We start from the raw sequence: 21,144 nt of genomic DNA, 5'->3' as shown, positions 1-21,144 counted from the left end.
AAGTTATTGAGACATTGACATCTCTGGTTGTGGTATACCCACCAATGTGGTAAGCTGTTGTTTCAATAAATTAAATTACTATTGCATTCTGCTACTTAAATACCCTACTTTCATGATATAATACCTCTGTAGCATGAGCTTTTTACATTTTCCACACATTTCGCCCGAAAGTCGAATATCCCTAGCTTTTTGTGAGTAGTGTATTTAACATTGCACAGCAGCATGAGTCATGAGGATAAAGAACAAGGTCGTGACTACGTTATAGAAGCCAGCGGGTGTTAGAAAACTTTAAACATCCCCCTGGCTGATGGTCCCTGTAGAGATTTGTTCTGTGATCACTGACTTTTTTTGGTCTACTGACTCATCGTGTATGTTTTAAGGGATTCTGACTCTCATATGGCAGTGTTTGACTTCATTATGTTTCATGTGACACTAAAGTGTCACACAGATTAGAAAGCCCGAGGCTCCTCATCGGTCAACAGAATGGATGCAGACGTTCGAATTTGCAGAAAAAATAAAATATCTCCAGCATCTAATAGAAAGTTCCCTTTCTTTAATCATGTGGGTTTCCGGTGACCTGAATGATTGAGAATCTTTGCGGACAACTTGTCAAGAGCAAACGTGTCTTCTTGTGACAATTGTCAAAGTCTTTTAGCACTGCTGAGCCACATTTTTCTCCCCTGTGATGACAGAGCGATCTCGGGGGAGGACTTCTCTCAAAGAGACAAGAAGCTAAAGCTTGCTGCATGGAAACAGTTCGGCTGATGTTGCCCTAATTTGCCACTGACCTTTTATAACGTGACATATTCAGACCAGAGCTAAAGGTTCTCGTGGAATAATTTGATTTAATGCGTTCTGGAGCTCCATGACACAGCTTTAAAATGGCGCATTGTTAGTATTTCGATATCTGTACCAGCTTTGCTAACTCAGCGACACGATATTGTCTCAAACTGTTTTCTGCCACCCTTAACGGTATAGCATGCATATATCAGCCAAACAAAATGTCTGTATTGTCCTTACTGTGGTCCTCATTTATTTTAATTTCAGTATGTAGATGATTGTGTTTTTTACACCACATGATACAGCTGAGATGCATGTATAATCTGTATCCCAGTTATGTGTCTTATACAGCTGGTTCCACCCCAGGCAACCGTCTACTGTAGCTCTGCCATGCCTAAAAATAGCTGTGCAGCCATTATTCAAACAGATGAACTATGGACTTTACATGGCTGCCAGAGTGCACCACATCCACTTATCCTTTTTGTAGACTTATTTTACGAGTGTGTGATTTGCAAAAGCTGTTTTAGGCAGAAGCCGTTGTTTTTTTTTTCCATCTTTGCTATACAAATTCTTCAAAATGGGCCCCTTTCACAGTTTAAAAGACGCCATCAGCTGCAGAGATTTTCTGTACAACACTTTCAAACCAAATGTTGTTTAGTAGCAGACTACCCTGTTAAGGATTTTCCTAAAAGTCAGTTGACACAGACAAACAGATTCACATCATCACTTCTAAGCTTTAGACTCCGTAGCACACATTTACAGCGAGAACATACAGGTTCAGAGAACAGTGCAGGCCCTCTGTTTTTTTGTTTTTTTTTACCATTCACTGCACGGGTTTGACTGCACAAGATTGTTCACAGACAGAGAGAAAAATAAAACGACACATTGCACATTCATAACAGGCTCATGAGATATAATCGAGCATCACTAAAGTTCTATGTACATATGTTTACAGAGCAAATTTCAAGACCAGGATAGAAATTTTAATTTGTAAATTGATGGTTTATATACAAGCACAATCTTTCTACTGCATGAAAAAGTTGAGTAAAATATTAATGATATTGTAATGTCTGTGTCACCCCCATTATCACGTTACTAGTTGGACACTATTCTAGTTATCATAAGTTGGCTAGACCAATTGCAAGACATTTGGCATTTCAGCCTCAGCATCTTCTTAGTGATTCAAATATTGTAAATCTGTTGCTGTTGGCACACGTGACCTTCCAGGACCAATGTTTATTCCAGTTTCTCTTCATAAATGGCATATGACCAAATCTAAAAAGTCAAGAGTTTAAAGCTCCAGTATGCGCCTTTTTCTATAAGAAGGATCATTAGTTACATTCAAGCTCTTGCAAGACAAAGTCTTGAATGTAACGCATGTTAAACACAATGCTGATTAGGCTTATCAGCATCCGTTAAATCCGTCTGTATTCCTGTTGTGCCTTTGGCGATAATCCCGCGCTGGTGCAACAGCAGCCATGCGTTTTATGTCAATTTCACGTCAATGATTGCTTGCCAGAGCTGAAGAGGGCAGCAGCCGTAGCAGCAGAGATGGAGCAGACTATAGTATGAGTGTGGCAGAGCCTATGGTGGAGAAACGAGCGTTGCGGTTCTATGAATACACTGATATACTGGTTATCAAGAAGCATTGAATTGAACCTAGGAAGATTCCAAGAAAACCAATGACAAACACGCATAACTATGGGTGTATTGTTCCCTCATTAGAAAGCGCTGGGAAAAAAAAGACTGTGGACCCAGTACAGGTGCACACCTCCGCAGTTTTATTACTCTAATGCATGGTTTATGCTTGTGCAATTTGACTCCGTAGCTACCGTACGCTGACCCTACGTTGACTCTATGCGCACCTTCCATTTTAGTATTTCCGGAAGTTCTCCATCTCTGCAGTTTTTTAATTGATTGTATTGAAGCAATAAAGATGTAACACATCGAGGAAAGGTTAACTGAGGAGATTCGGAGATACAAAGATTTGTATGCGTCATCTTCGACAGAATTTCGGTGAAAGTTGCAGTCGCTATTGTTGAAGCAGGAAGTAGAAACACAAGGTAACCCGACTGGCAAAAAAAAGACACGGCGCCGACTCGTGTTTTTACAGAGCGAGTCAAACTAACGAGCGGACAAGTATAAATGTCTCGCACTGACGTAGGCTTCGTACGTAGGTTACGCCGTCTCTGGTACGAACCGCATTTAAGTCTTACCGCCACAAGAGGAAGACAGAGGTTCTGCACCATAGCTTTAAAATCGTATTCAATTTCTGAAATTAGTTGTAAGTTACTGGTCAACAGACTGTGGTCTCATGACTTGAATGAACGAGAGACACTGTAGGTGCCCAAAGTCCCAAAACTAAATTTTTTCACGCCCTTTGACTTTTAATCCTTCTGTGAATTACTTATTATTTATTTTAAATCTTTACAAATTAGCTGACATAATTTATGTTTGCAGGCCACAAGGTTTCATTTTGTATTCAAGATTTGAAAGTATTTCAACCTGACCTCAAGTGCATTGAAGACACTCAAGACAAATCCTGACATGCAGTAAAAGAGTCCCATCTAATGTGCCCGTTAACACGAACATGAAATGATTTGTCTATGTGACTTAACTCTTGAAATCTGCTTTGCAAATACTGTAGTACATACACGTTGATGCATCTTTATATTACATTTATACATACAGTTTTTATTAGGTATGTCACGGTGCAAGACAGTAGCCTGTTATCAATGCGATATCAACCGTTGTCCAATGGACAACAAGAGCTTTTCCATTTGTTTATAGCTGCGATATCTACATCACAACCTGCTTCAATTTTAACACAATATGCGCCACATACATTGTGTGTTTTAAATGTTTTAATTAAAGGTTAACAACCAAAAGGGGGTATTCTCAATCTAACATCTTTTTCAGAGGCAAACCCTCCTTGCCAAGTCAAAAGGACACGATACTGGTTAGATTTCCAGTATTGTTCATTTTTAATTTGCCTATTCTGACTATTTGTAATTACCTTTAAACAAATTACACATAAACGTCAGCTTTTGCAACCTTTTTCCAGGGAGCCTTTCGGTTTACTTAGGCACAGCGTAGGGCTTAAGCTTGGGCACCTCTGCACATCCCCTTGACTAATGTCTGTGTCCTCAAATAGACACTGCAGTCACACCGCCACTACTGCAAGACGCCTTTTCCAAGTCCTCCATGACCAAATTGTGTTCGGCGACATGGTTGAGTCGCCTCGAGGAGTTTTTTTCCAGGCTGTTGAGGGAAATAGGTTCCAGGGAGGTTTGTACGTTATTGGCCGGGAGTATAGAGTTCCCCTGCAGCCTGTGCGAGTAGTTTTTCCGCCGCTGTCCGTCCGCCGTGCACAGGCTGAACTTGAACACAGCCTGAAAACCTCTGCGGAAATTCTCATTGAAGAAACCGTAGATGATGGGGTTGACGCTGCTGTTGAAGAAGGCTAGCCAGTGGGCAAAGGGGTAGATGTAAATGTTGATGATTCTGTACTGTTGCTCAGTCAGGCTGGCATAGTCGCTCAGCATCATGAGGGTCCACAGAGGCAGCCAGGAAAGGATGAAGAGCAACGCAACTATTAGAAGCATCTTAATCACCCTTTGCTTCTTCTTTGACACAGTGTGGCGGTTGTCGTGGCCCGGCTTTCCTCCGGTCGGAACGGCTGTTTTGAAAAGCGTAATGCCGATCCGGGCGTACATGATCACAATGAGGGAAAGAGGGGCAAGGTAGATATTTGCAAAGAGGACAGTTGTGTAGATCTTCCTCATCTCCTGGTTAGGCCAGTTCTCTCTGCACCAATAAAAGGGAGTTGTTTTGTTGTCGTAGCCCAGTAGTACACGAATGGTTTGCTCCTTGGTCACTTGTAGCATCACCCCCGAGGGACACATGATGGATATGGCCAGAACCCAGATAATGACTATTATCAGGGTGGCTGTTGATATTGTCAGCTTTTGCTTGAAAGGGTAGACGATGCATCTGAATCTGAAAGAGAGTTTAGAAAAAAAAAAGAAGAAGAAAACATGATTAAGATACAGAAACAGAAAAAAGTGGGTGACAGTAAAAAAACAACAACTTCAATGTCTTTAAATGACACACTGTTTGAAGGAACAAACGCAGCCTCAAATCAAATGGAGGCACTGTCAGTCTTTTGCTTTTCAGAATGACAATGCCGATGGCTTCACAAAATGCCTCCAGCCTTCTTCTTTACCTCGAGTCCTCTTCTCATTATTCTCACCGGCCATTGACTGAGGCGCTTTAACACCTTTAAACAAACAGCTCTTAATGGAGCTTCCGGCTGGATCCTGCATCCCTGAATCAGCCACTTTTAGACACTAAAATGAGCCAGGAAATCATTACAGCCGCAACACAAAGAGGCCTCCGTGTTCGGCCGGAGGTTGGATCAATTTGAGCTCTCGCTGCAAATGCGTTTGACTGATTGCTAATGCGATGATTGAGATGTGCTTCCCACGGCAGTGTGAAATGAAGCATGCCCAGTCTATTGTACTGTAGTATTTTTTTTGGGTAATGGTGTATTAGCCAGATTAAGACTAGGAAAGTGACCTGGCTTTGCATCGGTATGACAACAGTGGCAGAAAGAGCTCTTTGTCACCTCATATCTGTTTCTAACTGTGTGTCTGATGAATACTGCTTTGAATTTTGAATGCCAAAATGTTTCACTCTACATCTGTCCTCTCCAGAGGACGCAGACACCCACCAGCGACATCAAAGAGTGGCAGGGTAACGTCTGAGGACTGAACAATGATAAAAATGCAGCTTAGTCATTTTTACACCTTGAGGAGCTGTTGTCACCCTTCAGTCCTCCATTACACCCTCTAACTCGGTGTGTGCGAGTGTTTGCGACGCTCTAGTGTTGGCAGCAAATTGTATTTCCACACTGAATGATTCTGAGGCCTCCTCCAATGGTTTATGGGGTGATTAAACAGGATTAACAGGCAACTGTTGACATCTTTGTGAGCTGCGAAGAGGCAATTCTGCATGATTGTTCAAAAGAGGGCTCGGGCCAGGGTAGGGTGATGAAGCTGTACAATGCCCGAGTGTCTTTGCTAACAAGACATCCCAGATTCATCGGTGTTTTGTACACTCGGAAAAGGATTGTTTGCGAGGACTCTTTTACACATCAAACGGTTACAGAGAGACACTGTCATTCATTTAAGTGTCACTGGCCCAAATAATACAATATTTATCCATCCATCTGCTCTGTTTTTCATTACTACCATCTCCCGAGAGAGAAATCATGCCCTTTAGAGCTGCCAAATGCGTCACCGTTGTTGTGGGTAAATAAATAAGAACAGTGTATAATCCAGCATTTCTTTGTAACTGGGGGAGGTATTAATCAAAAGCAAACACAAGTGAGTCTAGAGGAAATGTGGAAGGGTGGGGGCTCCACTCTCGGACAGTACCGCTCAAGACTCCGGATCCAAACTCGCAAGACACTGCTGCCCGTATCCCTGGGATACTAGCATCAGTTAGACCAATGGGAAGATGTTGGAGATGCGTCGTGCATTTTTTTTTACAGTCTATGCGTCTGACTCACTAATCATTTCTGGCATTTTCTTAGTTTTACAAAAAGAAAACTTCCTATGTTTTGGAAGTAGACCTCAATACAGGCCTATAATAATCTTTCTTATTCTTCCTGCCTCTCAATTAAGATGATTGCAAGGCTTTAGGCTTTTTCTTGTTCCATTGTGCTGATGGACTGAGTGACACGCTTGGTTCTATTCATGTTGCATCTGAAAGAGAGTGAATGACTCTGATGTCCTCTGGTGCGCCGCATGCATGTAACTGCTCTACTCGTGCAGAAGGGAAAGGAGCACAAGAACAGGTTAGATCGTGCTCTTTAAGTCACACCTCCTGAATAAGTCAAAGAGGTGTAGTGTGAGGGCAACCACCGGTCACTTAAAGCAGCCGTGCTGTTATTCAAGCATCACTTAAAGCCTTGAAACATACACCGATCAGTCACAACATTATCCTAATATTGTGTAGGTCTCCAAAACAGTTGTGACTCATCAGAGAATGGACATGGACCTTCTGAGGGTGTCCTGTGGTGTCTGGCAACAGAATGTCGTTAGTGGGGGGCATTTGAGGGGAGGGGCCTCTGTGGATCATCCCACAGATACTTGATCAGTTTGGGATCTAGTGAATTTGGAGGCCAGGTCAACACCTTGTGCTGTTCTTCATGTTTTTTTTTAAGTTGTTCCTAAAGTGTTTTTGTGCGTGTGCCTGTGTCAGGCTGCATGCTGCTGGGGATGGCTGCTGCCATCAAGGAGTGTCATTGCTATGGGGTGGGGGTGCCTGGTCTGGTCTAGGTGGGTGCTACATGTCTAAGGAACATCCACACCAATGAATGCCAGGTCCAAAAGCTTCCCAGAAGAACACTGAATAGTCAAGATGGTCGATGTTATTTACTTCTCCTTTCTGTGGTTTTAATGTTGTGGCTGGCTGGTGACAGCAATTAAGAACACCTTAATTGCTTTCACCAGCTTTTGCAACAGACACAATAGCGACCACTAAAGAGCACACATCTCCGACAGTAGTCATTTTGTTGTACACAAATTCAGTTCGGCAGGACTTGGATGATGTGTATGACCACGACGCTGTCATGTAACATCACCAACTATGTTGTATTTGTATCATCATCAGATTCTACATGTACGTTTTAGTCAGATGTGTGTATTTATGACAGATGTATGTTTATCTCGTTCCTCCTCTTGTTCTCTTATCTCTCTATTCTGTCTCTACCCAGCCGGCCTTAGGCAGATGGGTTCCTCCATATGAGCTCAAGGTTCTGCTCAATGTTTCTTCCTGTTAAAAGTTTTTCCTTGCCACCGTCGCCTTCAGGCTTGCTCTGGGGGTTTCAGACCGGATGTTGTAAAGCATCTTGAGAGAATTTGTATTGTTATAAATAAAATTGAATTGACCCTGGTACTGTTGGGTCCATTAGGGCATAGGGCACACTCAAACGATTCGATCGGACCAGCAGATCTTTGCTCGATCATAATCGGTTCCCAACGGAGAGACTCCGGACCAACTTTCTACCACAAGAAAATAAAAAAATTGTAGGTGGGGAAGCTGGTCTGGCTATGCTACTTCCATGTCTATGAGACCATATTGTAAAGCCGCTTCTCTTTTGTTTGATGGCAAACCGCTATTCAGACACAAGATAATTTGATAAGTAAGAGAAAGGAAGCACTTTGGAGTTGCCACAATAAAAGTAAGGAAATTATCCATTTATCCAAACCTTAAAGAATTGTGACTAAATACAATATTCTTTGGCTTTTATATATAAGAAATGAAGTGAGTCAGCAGAGGCGCTGGGATTAGTATTGGGTTGGGACGAGTTTTATTTGAATAAATCACCTGCAAAGCGACAGACAAATCACTTCTTAGCTTTTTTTAATCAGGAACTTCATCATATCTGCCTTGTTCAGTAGATTTTTTTTTAATGAAAGCTTTAGGGAAAAGGCAGTGATGTGACAATGAGTTTATCTTTAGTCTTTCATCCATAGTGGAAGATTTTACACTTTTAATGTTTTCCGATTGTATCTGCTGAGTGTTGCCACTCTTAACATTTCAGACTCTATAATTTATTGTAACCATCCTCTGCAACTTGTAAATACTTGCAATATTTTGATTTTATGCATCTTACATTTTATATTTTCGATATTCATTCATTCATTTAACCATGTAACCGCTTATCCTCTGGAGGGAGCCTATTCCAGCTGTCATCGGGCGAGAGGCGGGGTACACCTTGGACAGCTCGCCAGTCTATCACAGGGCTATTTTCTATATTGTTATTTTATTCCATTTGCATTTGACTCTATCTCGCTGCAACAGTCACTTCACGAGAGCAACTGCAACCAAACAATTTCCTTGTTTAGGATTAATAAAGTATTCCAGTTCTGCTTCTGATATTCTTTTCACATGCTACTTGTTTGAAGGTGTGATCCAAGTATAAGCAATGCCCGTTGAAGCTCTAGTAATGAAACACCACCACTGTACCTGTCAACAGCAATAGCGACCAGCGTGAAGACGGACGCCGACACCGAGATTCCTTGAACCATGCCGCTCATTTTGCAGACCAGGCTTCCAAAAGGCCATCCTGTCAATGGGAAAAGATATGTTCAGCTCATGTACCAGGGAGACAACAAATTCAGACAGATGGCATGGTAACTCTGGCCCGGGGCTGCTGCGTTCGTGTAATGGCATATACTTGAGGGGTCACGGAGGCAACGTTTATGTGAAAGATAATTAACTACTGAGGCGGAAACACAGAAGGCCATCTTTAAACCCTGAGCACATCCTCTTGGAATCCCCAAAAGGCCGTACTAACCTTGTGCATGAAAAATATTTAATCTGAAGTCGTCCTTCAGTCTCCGAGTTAAACAAACCTACCTTGAATTCTGGGACCTTCTCCTTTAAACATTACATAAATCACTGTATATATTTTACAGTAGTTTATGTACCTGAATGCATGCAAATGCATGATAACGTGACTGCCATATAATTGGTTTTAAGACCTCTAAAGTGAATGAATTCTGGCAGCTTCAAAATGACACACACCGACAAACACATCAGTGTAAAGGAAGAGCTGAAGGGGCTTTTTCCATAATTTCATAGCCAAGTGTCTGAAGGGAGAACAATCCCTTCCTCAGCTGTATTTATCGGGGAAACTGGCGACAAGCCGCGAAGGTGCTGACAGTGTAGGCGTCTTATTGTGGCAGCCTCAAAAACAATCAGGCTGCAGACTCTCGTCGGCAAAACCCCCGGCTTCTGTAATGCTTCCGTGTGTAATTGTCACACATTTTAGATGTAAATGCAGAGCAAGAAGCGTTCTTGGCAGAGGGTATTATTTGCAGGACAGAAACTGAGAACTCAAACGGGAAAGAGGGATGAAATTTGAAGGGCGAGAAAAAGTAGGGAACTTTCATTCAAAGGAGGGCGGTGTTTCACAAGTTTTACAGCTGCAGCAGCAATCAGCTTGTAAGATTGACTAATAATGCCTCTTTGTGGCTCTGAAAAGTAAATCTGATTATAACATGAGGTTTCCAGCATGTGTCTGAGGTCGTTTGAAGATGCCTGCAAGACAAACTATGGGGCTTAAAAAGAAGAAGGCAGCTCCATCCAAGTTTCCAGAGAGACTTTAAAGGAGGGCATTTGTTTAGCACGATTTTTTTATTTTTTTTTACACAGGTCTTGTTAACACATTTGCTGGTGTCAAGCTCAACCTGAGTGCACCTCAGTCTCTTGTTGCGTGATGCCTTGTAAATGTGTGAGTGTAACAATCCAATCGTTCGTGGATCGATGCAGACAACAGGATGGTCAAAGTAGTGTTCGTGCTTTTTCATTTTGAAGGCGTACGCTGATTAAGAAGCTGTCTGTGCACCAATATAACGCAGCCAGCTTCTTAATCTCCTCAAATAACAGAAATATCCAAGAGTCCTTTTTCAAAAATGGCTTCTTCTGCGTTTCTGTGGAGGCAAAGGGTATTTATTACCACGTCTAAAGTTCTGTTATCGATTCTTGATATTCGAGTTTGCAGTCACTTAGACTGTCTTTAAACGACCAGCCAGTCATTACATTATTATTGTTATAATATATGTTATAATTAGGGGTGGGACGTGATTAAAAAAAATTAATCTAATTAATTAAAGGCTTTGCGATTAATTAATCTCGATTAATCACATTTTAATCGTATTGCAATATATGCCCCAAAAAGCAACATTTTTCAATTTAAATGGATTTTAGAGGACGACTGAATCAAATTATAGACACAGACATGAATATTGTAAACGCAAGCTCTTTTAATGTCTGGAAAAATGCATTTAATTACATTTCAATTCAAAACAGTGGAAAAAAGAAAGAAAATATCCCTGGCCAAAACTGAACAGACCTAAAGTTCGGGCTGTCGACACGTCTTGTCCTACTAGCGCTAACAGCTCCAGCGGTTTCTGTGCTCACTGCAACATGTTTTGCATTTAGATGGCACCGTAGGGTTGAAGTGCTTCGGTGGTATGCAAACTCTTTTTTTTTTTTGCACAATTTGCACAAAACCCCGCTTTTATCAAGACTTCCATCAGGTAGTTTTTTGAAATAAAATTTGCCTTCCATCAGTCCTAGCAATGTGCTTTCATCGGATTCCTCCATTTTGATAGCAGTTAGCCGAGCTCTGACGTGTGCATCAGCGTAATCGGAGTACCAGGAAATCGTGTACTGACAAAAGTTCTGTGTTGTTTGGAATGCAAACTGCGATCAAATGCGTTATTTTTTTATTCTTAAAGTCCCACGCCTAGTTATAATATAGGTTTGCGGGATGTTAATTCAACTAATGTTTGTATTTAGCTGCAAAGTCCCATCACCCAGTGTGTCTTGTTAAAAAGCTATTTGATCATTGTTGAGTAGATAAACAGTACTCTTTAGGGTGACACCGCTGCTTTAATCTTGTCCTCATAATGCCTCTTTTTATGCGGTTCACAGTGGGCCAGTAAACACTGATGCGGATTACAATACCCGCTGTCAGCCAAAGCACTGCGCGCTGCGAAAGCATCCTAATGGCGCGTTAGATTAAAGCATCCTTTGAAAGACAATGGCAGATGCGAAGCGCTCACAGGCCAAACAAGAGGCTCGCCTTGCTGCGGCCCCGCGGTCAAAGGGACAGAAAGCTGCACATGACGCTGCCTGTAGCAAGTCTCTCATACATTTGCATGAAGAGTGAGGATCTCGGGGAGTATCACGATTTCCAATTAGGAATGGTTTCACACCGTGCCACCATGCTTTCGCTGCTGAGCTGCACATAACACATAATCATACATAAAATTTAAAAAAAGCAGAAAGGTGTATGAGAGTAAGCATATTTATGTAAATTAACATATGTATCTGTAAGCATGTCACAGTTTTCTTCTAGTGTGAAAATTATGAAATTACAGTGTGTGCACAAGCAGTGTAGAGCGAAATACAGTGGGAAGTGACGAATGCTCTTGTCAGCAGAGCAGAAATATTTACATTAATATAGTCAAGAAATGGTGAGAAAGTCTAGAGGTATGTATTCCATTATCGTCCTACGCCATCCCACCATGAGGGGGCCTTAGCTGAGATCCAGTGCTGAAGAATATTTTTCGTGGCATGAAATGTCATAACATTATACAGTTTTTCCTGATATATGTATATCAGTTACACGATCACTGGGAAGACCAAGAAGGAGGGAAACCGGGTCGAGTTCAAGCTTCTTCCTCAGAACCTTTTGCATTTCAAACATGACACCCCTCCACTATTCTTTGTAGTTTTGCACAGAAATAGTAAGGTCATCAATTTCTGTCTTACATTTAAGACGGTTTTAACCGACGTGTGCTCTATGCAGCGTCTTAAATTGCCATGCCTTGCATTATCCCAGATGTCCTCCCACATCTCCTCAGTTATCGCATCACCCAGTTCCCTCTCCCAGATCACTCCCAGCGAGCGTCCGAGCGCCGAGATTTGAGCAATCCCTCAGACCGGCACAAAAAGGTTAATGGAAGCATTTCCCCGAGAAAGAAGTACCTGTTTCTCTATCTGTGTGACATTCATATCAGCAAGCAGAGATCTACATTTTATGATAAAATCTCGGATCTGAAAATAACGAAACAGATAATTTCTTGATAGCTTGATTTAAAGTCAGGAGGGTAGGACCATCAAAAAGATTCCCTGAGCTGTCCAACATTTAAAAGCCCCGTCCAAAGTTCCTGGGTGAAAGTCAGGGTTATCAACCGACGGAAACCGGCGTAAATCCTGATCTGCCTTCCATATGCTGCGTGAGCCTCCATGCTCTAACAGTATTAATTGTAACTGGGTTGCTGCAAAGCTTTTTAAAACATTTTAGTTTATCAATAAAAAGTAGATTTTTTAGGCGGCACAGTGGAGTCGTGGTTAGCGCTGATACCTCACAGCGAGAAGGTCCCGGGTTGGAATCCATGGGCCGACTGGGCCTTTCTGTGTGGAGTTTGCATGTTCTCCCTGTGTCTGTGTGGGTTCTCTCCAGGTACTCCAGCTTCCTCCCACTGTCCAAAGACATGCTCGTTAGGTTCATTCTAAATTGGCCGTAGGTGTGAATGTGAGTGTGAATGGTTGTCTGTCTCTCTGTGTCAGCCCTGCGATAGAATGGAGACCTGTCCAGGGTGGACCCCACCTTTCACTCGATGACAGCTGGAATAGGCTCCAGCAGACCCCGCAACTCTTCACAGGAATGCTTATTCCAGAAGATGAATGAAGTAGAATGAAGGACAATTGGATAAGGACTTCTCGATATCAAGCCAGATTGAGGAAGCATCATCTTTAATCCCATCAGCTATGTATCTCAGATGGGCACTCAATTGATATCTCTTAATATCTGGGAGACCCACAGCACTTGGTAACTGCAACACTGACATCCCGATCCCGTGGTCTTCCTTTACTCAAGATAGAGCTTTTGTGGTTAACGTTTAATGATGGAGAACCCTTTTCTCCATTATGGCAGTAGCTGGAAACCTATTAGATGCTCTAAGGGCACAGGATTGTTTAAACAAGGGACTGTTGAGGGTGAGTAATTGTATTTTTACAAGCCACTTCTGTCTTGAAAGAAAAAACAAACCAGTACTAAATACTTAAATACAAATATGTGCCCCAACCTGTACTACAGTTAAGTACGATTTATACCGCTGCGGGACTAGACGCCGTAACTTACGTACGTAGCGTACACCAGTGCGAGCCATTTATACTTGTGCGGTCATCAGTCTGGCACCACCCAAGTGCTAGTCAGCCCTGTGTCTTCTGCCAGTCGGGTTAGTTTTTGATTCGACTTCCTGCTTCACATTCAGCATCCATCGAAATTTCGCTGAAGATGAGTCGTACAAATTCTTGTACCTTCGAACCTCCTCAATTTTTCTTTGGTGTGTTCCATCTTTATTGATCCAAAACAATCAATTCAAAAACTGCAGAGATGGAGAAGCAGCCGGAAATATGAAAGTTTAATAACACGCGACCAAGCGGATCAAACAGCTTTTGCGGTCTGCGTCGTTGCGTTAGGGCCATGAATAGGGTCTGGCCTGTCGCCATAGCCACGACGTCAAATTGATGCAGAAATATAAACTTCCTATTACTGCCAAGCATGTTCACCATCTGTTGAGTTCTGCCTTTCTCTGTCCGTCAACACAGCAACTTATTTTGTCACAATAAAAATAAAGACTTTGAGATTTGTGAATCAGTTGAGACAATAAGAAATTCAGTTCTTATGTAGATTCTTCCTTTTTTATTTCCCAGCTTCCAACACAGAGGCAGAGGGGCGCACACGCACACATAAATCACATCCTTGATAGGTGGAGCGCACCGTAGAGCAACAGCAGCAGCAGCAGCTCCGGTGCTCTATCTGTGTCAGCACAGGTAGGCACAGCAGCCGACAGTAGGTCACACACATTCGGCAGCACTCCGAGCCCAGGGCACGATCACTCAAGTGATAAGCCGGATATATACTGTATAGCATAAAAATCGAATACTTCTTGGTGGGTTCAGACTGGTGGTGACATCTCCCCAACTTTTTTCTCACCAAGAGACTCTCTTACCTCTTGGTCTTCTGCATCTTTCATAACCCTAACCCCTTCTACAAACTGCACCCTGATTCTTCTTGACACCTCTTTATGCAGCTGCACATTCTCTGTTATCTACTTCTCTGCACATGTTCAAGAATTCGAGAAGTATGACTCTAGCTGCATGGTTCCAGCAGGATCTCCCCTTTGCAAAGAGAATCTACTAAAGGGATGCGGACAAATGCGACCCAGACCTGTTCACAACTGTACTCTATGCTGGTAACTTGTGATCGGATTCCCCAGCGCTGATGTTAATGCAACGTCTGAACCTTTACCTACGTCTGTCGTCCTTGACTCCTTCTTTCAGAATCACAAAGCCATTCAGAATCTGAGGAATATGGAAATATTTTAATTTCAGCTGAGTGTCTGAACAGCTGAATAGCTCCTGGTACGAAGCACTTAACCTCATTTAATCACTTGAGAACTCTTTGAGTTTATGAGAGATTAATTCATAATGTGAGCCACTTTGTATTCAGACGGCAAAATCAAAACATTTGGTTAAAGTCAAAGAGTTCTGAAATTAATTCTCAAGCAAATACAGCCAATATATTCTAATACAAAACATTTTCTTCTTCTTCTTCTTCTTTGTTTACCACTTTTAACTGCCTGTGTGCTTTGAGTATTTTGTTGTCTGTGGAGTAAATTCTAATTTGATTTGATTGTCGTTTAGTCTGGTTTGTTCCATCCAGATTAGATTTTAGACTAATTAAACTGTAGCTTCCAGCTAATTTCGAGTTTGTTACAGTACTCTTGGGCTTTTATTTATATTGTGAAAAGACAGTAAGCTATTTGAAGACGCCCTATCAACTAAGCTAGGTCAAAATGTTCAACAGGAAGCAATAGAATAATCGATAACGAGACTATTCGTGTAAACAAAGCTGACGAAGCAACCTTGATTATTGGAGCCTTTCCAAACCTTTAAGCCGATTACAACAAAGATGACGCTTAATAACACTAGGGCAATTGCTCAAGCTCAGAGAAGTACCATGAACATGTTTAAGCCTTAAAAAAAATACAGGCAGACAATTTTAGCTTAGGTTATTGCTTATTCTGAAAACTATAAAAAGGTCAGAAAATGTCCCATGAATAAAAGATTTGCCTATTTTTCCAGAATAGCTGGAACTTTCAATATCTGGCAGGTATTTCTTTACACTTTACTGCATGTTATAGAGTTATAATCATAGACTGTATAAAGATAGGCGACGGAACAACAGCTCCTCTAAAGTGAAGCCAAAGCAAGTAGAGCTCCCCCTGGTGGCTGGCTGCAGTATAGGCCATAAGCTCCGCCCCCCCACATTAGTGGGTGGGACTTGGGCCGAACTAAAACACAAACATACACATCAAATAAAACATTTTCAAGGATGGTTTCAGTCATGTCATATTGGTGCAATATCACATTTTTCTGAGAAGTTTTGTTTTAGTTAGTTATTTGACGCTATAGAAACAGGATGGGACATCGTGAAGACTGCAAGTCGCCATGCCAACCATGCCAATAGTGCTGTGAGAACTGGAAAAAAAAAAATAATTCAATAAGTAAGTACAGTTTATAATCCAACAATTGCTTGTAACTGGTGGAGGTGGAGCAGAGTGCAATATTAATTAAGATGACTCCGCCCGCATCCCAGGAAAAATAGCATCAGTTTGGCCAGTTCAAGAAAGTGGAGGCGCGTTATCCATATTTATATACAGTCTGTGGTAATAACTTTCTGGGTGAGACGAAAGTGAAATGCCAAAAAGTGTTGCCGGTGAGACATTCGGTTTTAAAAGGTTAGACGTGAAGCTACTTGGTTGTTTAAAAGGACACATGTTTAGCCTGTTTGCTAACCCTCCTGATCAATCCTCATCACTTCTTGGCCAAGTCACAATTTCCACATGTGTGGATGAGTGCAGAGAGCCAGCTTGCGTTCATAATACAGTTATGGCTGCGTGTCAGCCAGCATCTCTTTGAAGGTCTCTCTCTCACAGTGTGACGTGGGCTTCACTGTGTTTTTCTGCCCAGAAGGAAGTGATTTGTTATTCTGCTGCTGAACGATATGAACAAGCTTTGTGAAACTTCCCTGTAGCTTTCGCTGTATTTACGACATCTGTGCCACACTGACTTAAGAAGCTTTTGTTTCTGACCTTTATTTGCATGTAAAAAAAAAAGAAAAGAATAGTTCTGCAGTATACTGTTCACAGCAGATGTTGTTTACTGGCGTCTTCATGTTCTCCGTTCAACAGATTTTTGTGAATCTTTGCATAATTTAAAACGAGATAATCTACTGCCAAGCTAATAAGCTTTTGCCCTGTTACTTCTGGTAGCTGCAAGCTGTCACTCATATTTCAGGATGTAATTCTGATGTTATGTCATGGAAGCAGAGATTTAATCGTACAAAGCTCTCCAGCCAGCTGGATATCCCCAAAACTCAATGACAGGTGCTGACATTTTCCTGGTTTAGACAATAATAATAGTCTTTTAATACTTAATCTGCTTGTGTAAAGAGGCATATCTGAACAACTGATGTGTAATTAGCTGAACCTAATATAATATCAGGAGATGAATTTAGTTGAGCAGCCGTCACTGTAGGAAATCTGACAGGACTTGTTTGTCATTAAATTGCGATTCTTTTGGGTAACATAAAGAGACAGGTTTAGGTTTCAGATTGACTCAAAAGCACTTGATGCAGAATACATTTTCATCCAAGTTGGTGACATTTGAAAACTGATTGTCTTGATTTTTGTCCTCTGAGGAAGCTCAGCAGCTCCAGTAAACAGACTATAATAAGGATCTGAAACCCTCGGCCTCTATCACTCACATTAAAAACCCCTCATGTGATATTTGTGTCATCAAGAGCCAGCTGTCAAGTCAAATTAGCGCAAAAGCCTCGCTCATACTTACTGGTGTGCAGGGGAAGGAGACTTTATCTCCTCCCTGACAGCTCGCAATTTCAACTCCCGTCAGCCTGCTCTATCGTTGATCGCCACGGCCCAGTAGGAAAACTGGTGCGACGATGTTCACAAGGCTCGTTTAGCACGCGCAGAGCTCACAGAAAAACCTCAGTAGTTCATATTAAAGCAGATCTAAACTAAAAAAAACAACAAGGGCCGCGCTGTAAATGAAATAATATCAGCGATTGTGGATTAGACATCGAGGTTAATAAAGGGATTAACAATGCCGGCAGCTTTGCAAAGCCGTAATGCCTCATTTCACACCACAGAGAACAATTACTGGTGGGAGAAAATGAAAATGGAGGGAACACTGTTTCCTCAGAGATTTGTTCTTTCTTATCACTGCTGGGGCGAAAAGGGTGGCGCCACAGATTGATTGATTATGCTCTGTGTCGTGGCCAGACCTGGGAAACCAGTCATCAAAGTCAGACCACATGTCAAAACTGGACTTTATCACGTTTAGCTTGAGATTTAAGCTGACTGCTAACAAAGGGCTCGCATTTACATGGCACTTCTCTTAACCTAGTGCTTGCACACCAGTGGCGGTGGAGTGGACGTGCCACAAGCTCACCTGCTACTTCAGGCTGAAGGACACTTTTTGGAAATGGAGTTCCTGGAATCAAACCACCTCAGCCACCTACACACTAATGATAGGAACATTTGTGTTTATGTGTGGCTATATATGAGGCAATTAATGCACAATTAGCATCACCATAAAAATGTTGGTTGGATGTGTTCCAGGATCTCATTAGTTACCGGTGTTTGGCGCAATATATCTTCTAATTACAGATATTTACAGATATGAATTCGAGGTTATAACATTGTCATTAAAATGCAAATGAGCTACCTTTTCCATGAACTTCAGCAGGAAACAGCAGAGGGGCTTACATCCAGTTATTATCAGTGGCTCTGAGGTGGAAAGAGTGGACAATTTCAGATACTCGGGAGCGACCATCTCACAGGACCCGTCATGGACTCATATCAAATCAAATCAAATCAAATTTATTTATATTGCACTTTTCATGCCTTTTAAAAGCAACACAAAGTGCCTCACAGAGGCTAAAAACAGCAAAAACAGAACAAAAAATCGAACCCTCCCACCCCCATAAAAACACAGAGACACGAGACACAAACATACCCCCCCCCCAACACACACACACACACACACACCCCCACACACACACACACACACACCCAGACATGTCCCACACACCCCACCCACACACCCACAAGAGACATGGCCGGGCATCAAGACCTGGCGCAAGGAGAAAGCCACCTTTGGGAGCCGACCACACCGAGAGGGCCTCCAGCCCACGACTGTAGGGAGCACCGCCATAGAGACAGCCCCGACCCGGGCAGACAGGAGGCCCCACACCAAGGTGCAGAGCCCTCCAGCCACCAGGGCCAGAGCCGCCCACAGGACAGCACCCCCGTCAGTAGACCAGCCGCAACTCCCAGTGTGGTCGGCCCCCATGAGGAAACACTGGGGCTAAAAACCGAGGACTAAAACGACCAATATGGATAAAATGCTTTTCAGCTCATAAAATTAAAACATGTAGTTATAACATATAATTAAAATAAAAATAGAAAAGGAAATAATAAAAAGTCTGATAAAAACCCTGAGGTTCTCATCACCTGAACACCATCGTGAAGAAGGCCAGACAGCGTCTCTACCTCCTCAGACGCCTCAGTGACTTTAAGCGCCCTCTCAAGGTGCTCAGGAACTTTTACACCTGCACCATCGAGAGCCTCTCGTGTGGGAGCATCACCACCTGGATGGGAAATTGCACCAGGCAGGACTTTGTGGACCTCAAAAGGGTGGTCCGTTCAGCAGAGCGGACCATCAGAACCCCCCTCCCCAGCTGCAGGACATTTATACTAAATGTTGAGGGTTAAGGGCCAAGAAGATCCTGGAACAGCCCATTCACCCTGGACACGCTGTCTTCTCCTTACTGCCATCAGGCTGACGTTTCTGCTGTCTGAGGACAAAGACTGAGAGGCTGAAGAAGAGTTTTTATCCCCTTGACATCCATCTGCTCAACTCTGAGCTTTAACTGGACCTAAATAGATTTTCTGCAAAACCCCAAATGTTGCAGGGCGGTGGCACCAAAAGAAAAATCAGTTAATTCTCTGGAGATAAGACAATCCACCCGATAGTTTGGTCTGGGCCCAAGTGTTGAAATGAAACAACCAGCCAGCATACTGTTGGTACTACGTCTACAACCACCCTAAACATTTAAGCCAAAGTCAAGACCAAACAACACACTGAACGTTTCTAATGATCGTCCCACTCACCTGTAATTATGTTGTCGAGAAGTGTCGTGGGCATGCAGAAAATCCCAACCAGGATGTCACTCACAGCGAGGTTCAGGATGAACAAGTTGGTGACGGTCCGCATGTTTTTGCTCCGCAGCACGATGAAGCACACCACTCCGTTTCCCACCATGCACACGAGGAAGATGAGCAGGTAGGACACGATGAAGATGGCCGCCGTGGACGGCTGGTGCAGGTAAAATCCAACATAGGTGATGTTGTTCCTGGGTATGACGGACTCCAGGGAGGAGTTGTAAAAAGTCCAGTTGTCGTAGAGTTGAGTCAAGTTGTTCTCGAGTTCTTCGTTCATTTTAAACCTGTAACAGTGAGAGGCTTCATGGTGAATCAGTTTACTTTCTAAACGCAATTTAAAGAGTGGCAAATATTGAAGAAATGCTTCACTTTTATGATCTTAATTGCAATCCAGTTGTGATATATATAAGTATGTCTTGAATCTAAAACCAAACTTTTGTGAGACATTGTGGAAGGAAAATATATTTGGCTGCATTCATGCTAAAAACTTAACTTAAAAACTATAATACAGACAACACTGTCACATTAATTTGTCCGAATTTACAATAAAAAGTCTCAAATCAAATCAATGATATTCCTAGTACCTTACTACTAAAAGTAGGAACATTTTAAATGTGTGTGTGCAACTCAAGCCAGGTCCATGCACCTGTCTTTTTATTACAATATTTATTTTTTCCCAGCACTCATGGATTGTTGTTTTGTTGAACCTGCGTGTTCTTATTGAGGGTGGATGGATGTCACCAGTACCAGTGTCTAGTGTGTACTCCCAGCCGGCGTTGCGCTATGCAGCTCTGCAGCGTCTGTACAGTGCTGGCGGTTTTTCCATCCAATGACAAATGACCTTTCAAACGGGCCAAAATGTTCCACTGAATATTTGGTATTGGAGTCAGCCATGGATTAAAAAGTCTCTGTTTCTGTCCCCTCTTGAAGCGGTTCATACGTCTTTTATGACACGAGCTTCAGTAAAAAGCTGTATTTCAGCTATAACTTCCAAAAGCCGCAGTGTAGTTCAAACCACGGACAAAGCGATTTTAATTATGAGGGATATTTGAGAAGATCTACAGCAATCAGGCATAACATTATGACCACCTTCCTAATATTGCGTAGGTCTCCCTTGTGCCTCCAAAACAGTTGTGACTCATCAGAGAATGGACATGGGCCTTCTGAGGGTGTGCTGTGGTGGGTTGAGGGGAGGGGCCTCTGTGGATCATCCCACAGATACTTGATCAGTTTGGGATCTAGTGAATTTGGAGGCCAGGTCAACACCTTGTGCTGTTCTTCATGGTTTTTTTTAGTTTTTTTTGTGTGTGTGCCTGTGTCAGGCTGCATCCTGCTGGGGATGGCTGCTGCCATCAAGGAGTGTCATTGCTATGGGGTGGGGGTACCTGGTCTGGTCTAGGCGGGTGCCACATGTCTGAGCAACATCCACACGAATGAATTCCAGGTCCAAAGGTTTCCCAGC

At 42.5% G+C, this 21,144-nt stretch overlaps 1 protein-coding gene across 1 annotated transcript; it reads right to left on the bottom strand.

Moving 5' to 3' along the window:
• Positions 1-3,926: 3,926 nt before the first annotated feature.
• On the bottom strand, positions 3,927-19,959 carry npffr2a (neuropeptide FF receptor 2a; the record flags this gene model as incomplete). The annotated part of the gene is made up of 3 exons (XM_084551143.1): positions 3,927-4,779; positions 8,818-8,917; positions 19,632-19,959. 3 exons carry the CDS (start codon positions 19,957-19,959, stop codon positions 3,927-3,929), a joined length of 1,281 nt encoding a protein of 426 aa, XP_084407269.1.
• Positions 19,960-21,144: the final 1,185 nt, after the last annotated feature.

Source organism: Chelon labrosus (genome assembly GCF_963514085.1).
Source record: "Chelon labrosus genome assembly, chromosome: 9".
In the NCBI taxonomy this organism is placed as follows: Eukaryota; Metazoa; Chordata; class Actinopteri; order Mugiliformes; family Mugilidae; genus Chelon; species Chelon labrosus.
This window is presented reverse-complemented; position numbering and strand designations above follow the sequence as displayed.